At 53.9% G+C, this 13,012-nt stretch overlaps 1 protein-coding gene across 2 annotated transcripts in view; it reads left to right on the top strand.

Annotated features, from left to right (window-relative positions):
* The window catches only part of ELF4 (E74 like ETS transcription factor 4), a 37,172-nt gene that overhangs the window by 16,547 nt on the left and 7,613 nt on the right, over positions 1-13,012 (top strand). For both annotated transcript variants that reach the window (XM_014866242.3, XM_014866243.3), the window contains exons 2-3: positions 9,119-9,399; positions 12,736-12,907. In XM_014866242.3, the coding sequence (XP_014721728.1) occupies positions 9,328-9,399; positions 12,736-12,907 (244 nt within the window). In that variant the 5' untranslated portion in view covers positions 9,119-9,327. The remainder of the gene's footprint in view (positions 1-9,118; positions 9,400-12,735; positions 12,908-13,012) is intronic.

The following is a 13,012-nucleotide window of genomic DNA, read 5'->3' as shown; positions in this document are numbered from 1 at the left end:
GGTGAACTTTTATTCAGTCCTCTAAGGCCAGGTTCACTCTGCCCCTGCAAGGTGATAGCTAGGTAAGGTGATGAACTCACTTCTACTCATCTGCTAACAGGAGAGGGTTTGTGTAGAGAGTCCTAACTCCCTCCCAGGTCCCCACTCCCCCAGCCCAACCTGCTGGCAGAGGAGGGGGCCGGGCGTCCCCTTGTGTAGACAGCTGTCTCCTGAGCCTTCCTATGAGAGATCCTCCCCACTCACCCGCAGGGCCCCTCCCTTCTCTGCACTCTCTGACCTGTGTGGGGCAGGGGCGGGGCTGGGAGGGCCAGCAGGCCCTGAAGGGGAAACTGCTGAAACCCCTGGGACAGGAAGTGGCAGAGAGGGGCTGTTTCCTCTGGCAGAGCAGGGGTGTGGTGAGAGCTGGCCCTGTCTCCTGCTTGACTGCCTGTCTGCTGTGGGCCCTGGGAGGCTGGGGAGAGCTGAGAGCCCTTCTTTCTCTGCCTCCACCTCCACAAAAAATGGAGGCTCCTGGCTCACCAGATGGGGAGGGCTCTCTCAGAGGAGGCCGTCTTCATTTTGCAGGGAGAGGAACTCAGAGAGAAGGGCAGACAGGTCAGCAGAAGGAAAGGGGGGCAGGGCAGGTGAGTATGGAGTGAGGGGGCCCACAGTGGCAGCGGAAAACCACAGCTGGGCAGGGGAACCTTCTGTAAGCTCTTGTTTGGAGAAAAAAGGATCAGTACTGTGCCTCCTCACAGCTGTGCGAGCTGGAAATACGACAGATCGACAGATCGCTGACCTTCTAAATCAGAGGGCTAGAAAGGGCCTTAGGCCATCCAGCCCAACCCTCTCATTGTGCAGCTGAGGAAACTGAGGCCCACAGAGCAGAAGCGACTTGCTGAAGGTCACACATCATGGGCAGAGCCAAGGCCAGGACATTTTTTCTGATGAAAATCTGCTGACTTTGTAGTCGGTGTTCCACACCTCCCTCCAGGCACCTCCAAGTGCTCTGTGGCATTCTTCTCAGAGGTGCGCTTGATGACTGCATGCACGCTGAAGGGGAGTGAAGCCTTTAGTCCAGGAGTCAGCAAACTTTTCCCGCAAAGGGCCAGACAGCAAATATTTTAGGCTTTGCCGCCCATATGAACTCTGCCACCCAGCTCACCTTACAGTGCAAAAGCCGCCACGGACAATACATAAGCGTATTGGATAAGGGTAACTGGGTTCCAATAAAACTTTATTTGTGGCCACTGAAATTTGAACTTTGTGGGATTCTCATGTGGCACGAGGTAGTATTCCTCTTTTGATTTTTTCTCAATCATTTAAAAAGGTAAAACCCATTCTTAGCTCACAGGCTGTACGACAACAGACGGGGGGCTGAATTTGGCACATGGCAATCGTTTGCGGACCCCTGCTTTAGTCTAAGAAGGCAGGCTGAGGTGTGAGGAGGAGGAGAGAACATACCAGGTGGGGGGAAGCAGGTAAGGCTTTGAAAAGGAAGTGACATTTGCTTCAGATCTGGAACGCCGTGTGGGAATTGGAGCTGAAGAAATTGGGAAAGGGCATATCAGGCCTAAGGGACAGTGTGAACAAAGGGACGGAGGTGGGGAAGTCGCTGCGAAAGTTAAATGTGTTCTGCACATGTGTGGCCTCATTGTTATTTGCCAGCCCTGGGTCTTTGGCTGCTGTCGGTCTTCACCAGAGGAAAGGGTCGGCTTTGTTGAGGATGCCGAAAGACAATGAGGAGGGGAGGAAGAAAGATCACCTGGGAATCACAGTGGCTAGCTGTGTGACCTTGAGCAAGTCACTTCTCCTCCCTTGGGAACTTGGCGTCTGCAGTTGGATGACAGGAGGGACAGATTCGATGATCGTTCAGTTCCCTTTCAACTTAGATATCCTGGGATTCTGAGTCAAGGAAGGGCTTTCAGCAGTGTGGTGAGGGGTTGAAGGAGGGACCCCGGGAGCTCATGGCGACATCTGAGCTGAAGCTGCCCTCCCTGGCTGCCTGTGGCCGGATAGGCTGTCTTTCCACGTCATCCTTTCTTGCACCCTCTCCTCTGTGCAGGGAACACTGCAACACCCTTTGCTTTTTCTGGCCTGGGAAGTGACCAGTGGTGGAAGGGAGCATTTGGAAGAGGCACCCAGTGCCAAGCAGGCAGCGAACCCAGTGCAGCCCCTTCCACCTGGGGAAGTCCCAGATCTGAGCAAGGAGCCTCGGATCAGTTTCTAGGACACGAGCTGGCAGGGGCTTTGACAAAGAACACTGTCCTTTCAATAAAAGTTATCTGACTTAATATCCTGTTGGTGCCGAGTCACAGATTACCCCAGCTTCTAAAAAACCCACTAATGAATTTAATTAGTCTCTGGTCAGTGTTTCTGTTCCCTCCTTCCCCCGCCCCCCCATGAAAGCATCAGGTCTTCCTGTCGGCGGGGGTGTGGTGTGTGCCATTTGAAGCCACCTTTCATTCAGCACACTCAACTTTCCGCCACAGTATTGTATCCGGATTGCCAGCCTCACCAGGCCAGGCCTGCTCCTTTGGCCACTGAAGGCCTGTTGAGGCCCTCCTGCCGGGTGTGTGTGTGAGTTTAGCAAAATGACTCTCTGGGACCTCTTTTTTCCATCATTAATCCTGAATTTTTCAAGGTAATCCCAACTTCAGAATGTCCAAGCTGAACTCACCTTCTTGCCGTATTTCCTGCCCCAATCACTCCATATCTTTTAACATTCCTACAGCAAGAACAGCCTATGCCTTCTGGGGTCTCCACAACCACCTTATTACCCCATGCTCAGTCATTTTATTCCTTCAGGGTGGCTCTGCGATTGGCCTCCCAGGTTCCAGCTGCCCTGCCTGGATTCCTCCATCCCCTCCACTCATACTCCCTGCCCAAACCCATCTTCCCTAAGAGCTGCTTGCTTTTTGCCCCTCCCTTGCTCAAGAATCTATAGTAACTCCCAGTTGCTTTCCATGGTAAGTTCAAATTCCACTGTCTGGTCAATCTAGGGCCTATGCGCTTATCCAGCTGATTTCCCTGATGCCCCAGCCAGCCCCCAGCTCCCGCCCCAGTCAAGCTGGTTTCCTTTCTCTACCATAAGTTCCATGGTTGTTGGTTATGTACCCCCCCCAGCCTTCATTTCACCCCACCATCTCCATTTCCCTTTCTTCCTGTCCATCTAGGTAAAGATATGCTGAGTACTTAATGAGCGACCGTGGTCAAAAAGACACAAATTAGACCAGGAAATTGAAAAACACGTTTGGGATATAACAGACAGTTTCCATCTACATTAGCTCGCTGGCCTTTCACGGCAACCACTTGAGCTAGGGAAGGGAAGGTGTCCCCATTTCACAGGGGAGGAAAGTGACCTGGCTAAAACCCCAAGGCAAAGCTGGATCTTCTCCCTGGGAGGCCCATGCCCTTCAGCCTGCAGGGACTTTGGGGGGCCTCTGCTAGGCTGCAGCTAGCAGCCCAGGGTTCAGTAGTTGCCCTAGGGGGGCTTTGCCCCCTTTCCTGCACAGCGTTCTCCCCAATCATTGGCTTGGCCTTCACTTCCAGAAGAGCTTAACACCCCTCTGCCTCCTCCTGGTCCCTGGAGCATTAGAGACAAGGATGTGGTGGCCACAGGCTCCTCCAGGGGCTGCCCTTTTGGCTTTCTCAGTCAAGGCCTCTGGGAGTCAGGGCAGCTGGGGAAATAGGTTCCCTTTGTCAGTAACCTCACCCCCCCCCCCCACTCCTCCTCCCCTGTCGGGGCTTCTGTAGTGCTCTTCTTGCCACATAACCACAACCCAAAGGGCTGGGGCGGGGTGAAGGTGGCGAGGACAAGGGACTGGGAGCACTCCTCCAACCGCAGCAGACTGCCCCTCCCCACGGGGCCCCCAACCCAGGCAAGGAGTCAGCCCCTTCCAAGCCAACAACTGGAAGCTTCCAGCCCCACCCTGTCTATGTTCCAGAGCCAATGGGGGGCATCTGGGGGCTAAATGGGACCCCCAGTCCCCCTTGCTCTCTGGGAGGTCACCTGAAACTCATCATCTGGATGAGTGCTTTTTAATTTTCAGAGTGTTTTCCCACCACCATCCTCATTCACCCGAGACTCCCTGGTGAGCATTTGCTAAGCCTGGATTACCCTCAGCCCTCACCCACCTTAAGCGTGATAGAAACCACAACCCAGAGAGATGGCTGACTTTTCCAGGGTCACACATCTTGTTGGGATGCAGCCACGAGAGGGCTTCCCTCCTCCTCCCTGCAGGCCTCCTGGAGAGAGAGGAGCCATCTCTCTGCTTGTGGCCCACCACCTCCTACAGCCCTAACCGCCCCTCCACCAGGACAGCTAGGGCCTGCGAAGGTAGGGGAAAGACTGGAGCTGAGAAAGGGCAGGGGGAGTTGGAGCAGAGCTCGGGGCCAGCCTCACCATCGGAGTCGTGACAAGCCCCACGCTGGAATCAGGCAGTGACCGAGAGCCAAGGAACGAAACTAGGTTTCTTGTAAATAAGCACAGAGAAACCCCAACCAACAGAGCTTGCAAAACTTTTATTTTTTTCCCCTCCCTCTTCCTGATTTCATCTCAAATGGAGGGGGTGGTGGAAAGAAAGGAATAGAGGAGAAGGAGCTGACAAAATAGCTGTGGCCAGGGCCCTTTCGCTGGGCATTCGCTCAAGGAGGAGGGTTCAGCTCGCCGACTGGAGTCAACGTTGTGGGCAGTCCCATGGATGGGTTACTTCTGCTCCGTCCATGGCTACAGATTGGACCCCTGACTCTGGCCCTCTGTCTCTTAAATACACGCCACTGGTCACGTGCTGCATGCAAATTTGCTGCTGGATGACTATTAGCCGGAGGAGGGGCTGTTTCTAAGTAGAGGGTACAGCTGTTCCTGGGGTAGTTTCCATTTTGTTTGTGGTTGTGGGGGAGGGGTGTTGAGGGAGTGGGAAATGGCATGAAGGAAATTGTCACTTCCTTTCCAGAGAATTCCAGAAAGGTTTCATGGAGGATGGGGTATTTCAGGAGTGAGAGCTGGCTCTGAGGGGACAAGGAACTGGAGAAGGAGAACTCTGCTTTGGGGCCTGGCTGACCATCTGGCCCCCATGTTTCCTGGCGTGTGTGAAAATGCCACGGGTGTTGCTAGCAATTCTGTGAGAGGCATTGGCTCAGCCGGACGGGTGCGGATTTAAACTCGCTCCACGGAGGCTGTGGACGTGGCTTTCGCATAGGGGCTGTTTCCGGTAGAGGAGGCCCAGATGGGTCGGTGCTGGACACCGCTTGACGTGTTCCAGTGACAGCCCCAGAAATGGTCTGTACGTCTGAAGGGGGCCCAGCTGTGGTGACGCAGGAACAGCCCAAACCACTTCTATTTTGCTATTTTGGTTTTGAAATGCAGTCAGAACCACAGAGAGCTAGAGGTGTGCATTTGCAGGCCGGGGATGCAGGCGGCCTCGCTTGCTCACTCCCTCCTGTGGCACACACACGCTCACACACAGTGTCCGGGGCCATATGCTCGCACAGAAACTTTGCTTTCAGCCCAAGTAGGACAGGCCCTGGGAGCCAGGGATCCTGCCGTGGCCTCAAAGGGAGTGAAGGGAGCAGCTCTTGCCACCCTGGGAGCGGACTTTGACTGGAGCCAGCTGTGAGCTGTGCAGTGATGGCGTGGGGTGAGGAGTTCACCCCCGGTTACTAAGGGGTCCCTGGCATCTTAATTCCGTGAGCCAAATGTCTGTGTGTAGCCCCTTAGCCCCCCACTCAGCGGTGAGGCAGTGCCCAGGGCTCTAGGCCACTAAAGCTGTGTCCCAGTGCGTCTGTAAGGACGCCAGGGAGGGGAGCCCCTGCTGGGGGCCTCTCCAGCCTCCAGCAGGGCGGGCCTTCTGTGGTGGTGGCTTCTTTGGTTTCAGGTTCCTGGGAGAGGGTGGTTATTTTGAGGGACTTGGTGGGGGGGGGGCTGGTTCACTCCTCTGCCGGGGAGAGTGAACATGCAAATATGCCTCTCCCCGCCTCTCACTTTCAAATCCTCAAACATCTGAAGGGGGACGGGCAAAACTTTCTGGACTGGAAGGTTCCATGAAGGGGGGAAGGGGAGAGTTTTTTTAGCCTTGGCCAAGAGGGTAGGACAGCTTCTTCATCCCCGACACCCCTTCACCCCTTCACCTTCAGGCTCGAGCTCCTGAAGAGTGAGACAGCAGGAGCAGCCTTGGGTGCTGAGTGCAGCTCCCAGTCCTGGGCCAGCGGAACCTGCACCACCCAAGTCCTGAGTTCAGATACTTAGACGTGTGGACACTTAAAGGATGCAATTGGATTGGTCCCTTTCTTTTATTTCAAACCTCTCCTCTTTGCGTGATGGCCGGGGGTTCCATCGATACAGTGCAGTGCTGCCTCCCTAGGAGAGCGGCCCTGGGCGGTTCACCCCAAGGACCCATGGGCCACATACACAGTGTTCTGCTGGCACTCTCTTCCTGGGAAGGACAGGACTTTCAATTTTCAGGGGGACAGTGATGGCAGCCCCTTCGCCAGCAGGACCCTGTGCCCCGCCCCAGTCCACCTCACTGCAGCCTCTTCAAGGAGCATTAGCTCGGGTTTGTCCTCACACAGGCAGGCCTGGAGGAGGAGGAACCAGTGACTGAGCTTGTGGCTCTGCTGGCCTGACCAGGGCAGCCCTTTGACACACAGAGGCTCTCACGCACGTCCCCACACTTGGGACACGGGCACGCCCTGCACACGTGTATATCTACGGTGTTTGCACACCCACACCAAACTCCCATTGTAAATTACGAGGCAAAAACATACAGATGTAACACTCATGGAGTGCACACATTTCTCTCACTGTCGTATAAGCCAGAGTACATGACACCCACCTCACACCCAGTGGATATGCATGGATATACTTATTGCCCAGAAAACACAACTCACTGGTACTGACTGACCAGTACCATTCCATTCATTCATTCATTCATTCATGCGTTTATTCTGCAAACACAAATTGTCTGCTAGTGCCAAGCAGGGTGAAAGATGCTAAAGTTCCATCGATGACCAACTCAGTCGTCCCTGCCCTCAAGGAAGCCACTGTCTACTGGGGGAGGTAGCAAGGTGCGCTGGAGTTCCCCAGGCACAGAGCACTGGCAGTGAACTCGAAGACATGAAATACTGATCTGGGAAGAGAAGCCAGAGATGAGCAAACCTGGAGGGAAGGGCCATGGCGGAACGACCTTGAGGGGGGAGAGGGGCAGACACAGGAGTTTCGTGTTTAGACAAAGTGGGATTAGGTGAAAGTGATCGCCTTTCATTTGATTAGTATGAGAATGCTTCCTGGGGGCAGACAGCCGGCCTGTGGGAGGGCAGGGAGCTGCGGAATGCGGGCCTTGGGGCGCTTTGGCTGGGGGAGACAGACCTGCCAAGCATAAATGGCCCTGGGAGGCTTCTCGGGCAGGCCTCAGGAGACTGGGTCACCGGCAGGGGCAGGGTCGGGTGGGGGAGGAGTGGAACTCAGGCAAGGACTGTGGTTTCCCCAGAGCCTCCTCTCTCCGACCTAGCAGAGCTCAGTGTTGCATTCACCCAAAGGGAGACTCAGACCTGACAGGTTGAGTTGAGCGACTTTTCAAAGTTTTTTGTTGGAGGTGGGTGGAAAGGTGTGGGGGTGGGGGTGGGGAGAGGGCGGAGCCAGCCCTGTGGGCTAACGGAAAGGAAGTGGGAGAGGCCTGGGTGTCTCCTGTCGGGGAGAGCGGTCATCAGGGAGGTCACCCGTGGTCCCCCTCCCTTTCCTCGCCTTTGCCCCTCTGAAGTTCCTCATTTCTTTCTAGGCCAGGAGAAGATTTTGCCACCTTGGCACTGCCAAAGGAGTGTCAAGGAGGGAAGGGTCAAGTGTGTCACTCCTACTATGGTGCATGGACCCAGTTCTTCAGGGATGGTGCTTGAAGCAGGCTGTTCATAAGCCCAGCACACGAACACACACACGGATACCACTAAAAACAGCACCCTAAGGGCCAAAGACATGGTTCCTGGAGGTGGAGAAGCCCAAGCGGTCAGGGCTGGAGGCGCAGAGCAGGCTGGCAGGAGGGGCATGGGAGCTGGAGCTAGGGCTTTGGGAGGCAGGCATGGGTACCGCCCAGACAACACGTAGGAGAGCAGCAGGCACAGGAAACAATTGGAGGCCCAGGTGCCATGTGAGCGCCTGAGGTGCAGACTGTGAGCTCGAGAGGCATTCTGGGAGAGGAGAGACATGTGGGCTTCAGCAGACAGATTTCCTGGAAAAGGGGCAGCTGAGCCGGCCCTGGAGGATGGGGAAGGTTCTGTGGGCCCCTCCCCCAGCTGGGGCTCTCCTCACAAGTTCCCAGGGTGACAGTTCAGTCTTGAAACTGAAAGCAAAGCTGAACCAAGGGCATAAACCCACACACAGCACAGAGGCCATCCTCTCCGGCGGGCGGGCGGCGGCGGGGCAGTGACTAGTGTGCAGGGCATGTGGCCCACCTGTTCCTCTGTCTCAGGCTCTCTGGAGGCGTGGCTGAGTCTGAGAGCCCCATCCCTGCAAGCAGGGTCAAGCTGTCACTGGCCCTGACAACACAACCCCCACAGAGAGACATTTTTTCCTCAGTAAACTCAGCCCTTCATAGCAAAGCGGCCCCCACTCCCAAGGTAAACTGAGCCAGGCAGTCTGGAAGAGCACCCTGGACACGCAGGTGTCTCCACCCACAAGCCCTCACACAAGATTCTTTCTCAAGCCAAGGGAATGTTAGGGACTCTTCATGCTGCTGCCCCATCCTTGTGGCCAGATGGGGTGCCCTGACTTCCCCTGTGGCTGCACCTGGGGATTAATCTTCAGGGTGGAGACAGCCCAAGTCCCTCTGTCACCTTCTCCAGAGGAGTTGGGAGAGGGAAGGGAGAGAGGCTGTGTATCTTCAGGGCCAGTTCAGGTGCAGATGCTGGTGATCAGGACTGGCACTGAGGCCCAGCCACTTCCCACTGGAGGTGACTCAGTCAACTTCCTCTTTTTCCTTCTTTCTTTACCTGCCTCCTTTCTTCTCCTTCTCCCTTCTTCTCTCATTGTCCTCTTTTAGCCATCCCTCTTCTGGCAGTCTGCCCTGGCGTGGCAGGGCCCCTTTGGCTTGCCAGCTGTCCTGGGAACAGAGCTCAAGGAAGGTGACCCCCATCTCTTCCTTCTCCCTAGGTCGCTCCTGCAGTCGGCCCAGCCCAGCATGCAGCCTTGAACCTGGCTTAGGCTACCACCTACTCCAGCTCTCTACACCCCCTGTTTTACTGTGGCTTGGGGTGTAGGCTCTAAGCTCCAAGGTGCCTGAGCCGCAACTCTTCATCAAGAAAACCCCGCAGCTCCAGAGGGCCCTGCGAATCCTGCTGTCAGCTCTCTGGGAAGACAGCATGGCTATTACCCTGCAGCCCAGTGACCTGATCTTTGAGTTTGCAAGCAACGGGATGGATGATATTCACCAGGTATGGCCCCAGAGACAGAGCCTCATGAGCCAGGGCAGACGATCAGAAGGACACAGACAGGCAGGCAGACAGCCAGTGAGCCAGCCAGCCGGTCGGCTAGCCAGTCAGCAGATACTGATCAAGTACCTACCTACTAGGTTCAGGGTACTGGGCCTGCATGCCAGCCAGACCGTGTGCCAGCTAGTCACTCATGTGGCCAGTGAGTAGTCATCGGGCGGTCATTTAGTGAGCCAGTTGCCCACATGTAATTACAGGGCACATGCAGTCACCAAGCCAGCCAAGCAGCTGCTAAGGACACCAGCTGAGCTATCAGTCACTCAGCAATGTGGGCTGAACGAACAGGGGTACACTGATCCTCATGTGCGCTTTCAGCCACTTCTCTTCACCCCCACTGTCACAATGAGAAAGCTGCTGGGACAACCAAGTAGCAAGAGTGAGCACTGCCAGCTGGAACCACAGGGCAGAGTCCAAACCCTGGCGCCTCAGACTCACAGCTCTAGCCCAGTTGATGGGCCCTCCCATAACCATCTTTTAGGCCTTGATCTAAGGATTCAGGATAAACTGGAAACGGGTTCTTCCGGTGGGAGGAACTTGGAAAATGAGACAGAATTCTGGTGCTCAGGTCCCTGCTGCTCTGTGCCTTGCCTTGCACTAGGGAGCTTAGATGTACCCACGGGACGGCGTCCTGGCACACCCATCACTGCCCTCCACTCCCCTCCTTCCACAGACTGGAGAAGAGACAGCCAGGGACGGTAGAAGGAATGGCAGATTAGGAGTCAGGAGCCCTGGGTTCTGATCCCAGTTTAGCCACAGTATCACCGGGGCAAGTCCTGTTCCCTACCCTGTCTGGCTGCCATCTCCCCATCTCCTCCAAGAGGAGATCCGGCTGGATTGTCTCTAAGGGCACCCCAGCCTAATTCTGATGCTCTCTATCCTAAATCCTTGCGAGGATAGAAAACTGTGTCCAATCTCTAGCGGCCTACCAAAGGCAGCCCCCTAGTGGACTCGGAACACATTGCGCTTTCTGTCTGGCTTGTAACCTAAAGTTGCTCAGTTTTATCGGACACCTCTGGCCTCATGGAAGGCATCATGGGAGGAGAAGGGAATAAAATTCTCACCTTATCTGGGTTCTCAGTGCTACTAGTCATTTTTTAGTCGTTTCTAGTCCACTCAGCAACTGTTGCTGTTCTGCATAGAAGCTGCTCTTCCCTCCCAACCCTACACCTGCCACTCCAGCCTCAGCAGACAGCCTCTCCTCCAATCCACAGAGAAGCTCAAAGCCAAGGACACCCTCAGTTGCCCTCCCTTCTCCCTTTTATTGGTAACATGGCCAATCTCATTTCCTTTCCACTGGCCTGGAAGAAAGAAGTGTCCCTATTCCTTCCAAGGGTAACTCCTACCCCTGGACTTCATCTCTTCTCTCCTACTGCCTTCAAGACCTCAAACCGTTGATCACCTCCTCTCTCACTTGCACCTTTCAGACCTCCTAGAACTTTCTCCTCAACCTGGAACGTCTCCAGGTCTCCCCAACCCTAAAAGAAAATCTTCCTTCCTTCTGCCCCCCTTCAAAATGCCACCTTCTTGGCTCCTTTCTTCCCCCCCAGTCGTCTCCACCCTCTGTGTTTACTTTATCGCCTCCCTTCTCTCACTCTTTTTAGGAAACAATTTTTATTGCAAAATGTATCATGAATGCAAAAGAGTGCATAAATCATATGTATGCAAATCATATAAATACATCCATATTTATACTTATATAAATCATATATACGTATACAATCATATATAAAGAATAACTAAAGTGAACACCCATGAACTCACCACCCAGGTTAAGAAATAAGACGTTACCAGTCTCCTCGAAGCCAGGTGACTTGCCCAAGGTTCCACTGTTAGTAAGCAGCAGAGCTTGGTCTTGAACTGAGGCAGTCTCTCGGCACAATCCAATAGAATTTTCTGAGATGCCAGAAGTGTTCTCCATGTGTGCTGCTCAGTATGGGGCCACTAGTCACATGTGGCTATGGAGCAAGTGAACTGTGGCTAGCGCAACTGAATTTTTCGTTTGGAAAAAACTTAAATTTTCATTGAAATTTAAATAGTCACCGTGGCTAGTGGCTGTCATTTTGAACAGACAGCTCTCCACTCCGTGGCCTTCAGCACTACACCTGCCTGCCTGCCTCGGGCCATCCTCTCTGAGATCCGTTGTCACGGGATGCCAGCACTCCCCTGAAACTGCTCCAGCCAGGTGACTGCCCAGTGGCCAAACCCAAAGGCATTTTATCAATTTTTATTCTTTTAGATCCTTCAGGAACCTTAGACAGAACTGACCATTCTCATTCTTTTTTCATAAAGGAAGAATGAACAGTCCCATGAAAGAAAATTTGGAAAATACAGAAAAGTAGAAAGAAAGGGGAAAAAATCACCCCAAGTCCCACAACCAAAGTATAATTATTATGAACATTCTGGTATATTTCCTTCCATACGTAATTTTTAGAAACAACAGTTGCAATCACACGCCTTTTTTATTTAGCTTCGTTTAATTTTAGAACAACTCTGTTCTCCAGGGATCGAATTCTCATCCTGATAATCTTACCCACTCCAAGGGATTTAGCCACCACCTTTCTGAGCTCTTGGACACTTATTTCTGACTGCCTGATAGGCATCTATTTTAGATCGCCCAAAGGTACCTGAAACTCACCATATCCAGACACTGTCCCCCTTATCTTTCTCCAAAACCTGCTCCTCCCCATCCTGTGTTCCCCTTTAACATGAGCAGAGTCTCCATGAACCCGCTGAATCAAGCTGGAAATTGGAACTCTCTCCCTCATCCACACAGGGACTGGGCCCTTACTCGTCTACCTCTGTAATCCCTCTGTTCTTCCGTCTTCATTGCCACAGACTGAGCCCTAAGATGTCCACAGTGTGAGTCTCTACCTGTGGGCACCCAGCCCTGACTGTAGACTGAGTCCCTCACGTGGCTACAGATCAGGGCCCTTCGCCCTCGTCATTGACTAATCCTTCCCACTGGCCTCAGAATGAACCTAACCCTTCTCATAGACTGAGCACTAACCCTGGCCACGGATTAACCCACAACTACAACCAATCAAAACTGCCCGTCCTTGGTTGGGTGCAGGTGGTATAGAGCTAACTCATCTCTGTTAACCAAGAACCCACTCAAAGCATCACCTAGTGAGGCTGGACCTGGAGCAATGTCATCCTATACAAAGGGCAGCCCCTGAGGGCTCCAAGAATTAGGAATTGCAAGGAGGGCTAGGTTCTGGTAAAGAGGGCTTCCTGGCAGAGGCCAGTGGGCCTTGAACCAGATCCCTATCTTCTCCATAGCTGGAAGACCCCTCGGTGTTCCCAGCTGTGATCGTGGAGCAGGTACCCTACCCCGAATTACTGCATCTGTACTCAGGACTGGAGCTGGACGACGTTCACAATGGCATCATAGCCGACGGGACCTTGTGTATGACGCAGGATCAGATCCTGGAGGGCAGTTTTTTGCTGGCAGGTCTGTTCCCTTCCTGGGCAGGGTAGGCGCGGTGGAAAAGGGGTTCTGTCTTCAGGGAACAGTAGCCCACGATGGCTCCTAGTGACCCCATGCAGCATGGGCAAG

Source organism: Equus asinus, chromosome X (genome assembly GCF_041296235.1).
Source record: "Equus asinus isolate D_3611 breed Donkey chromosome X, EquAss-T2T_v2, whole genome shotgun sequence".
NCBI classification, from domain to species: Eukaryota; Metazoa; Chordata; class Mammalia; order Perissodactyla; family Equidae; genus Equus; species Equus asinus.
This window is presented reverse-complemented; position numbering and strand designations above follow the sequence as displayed.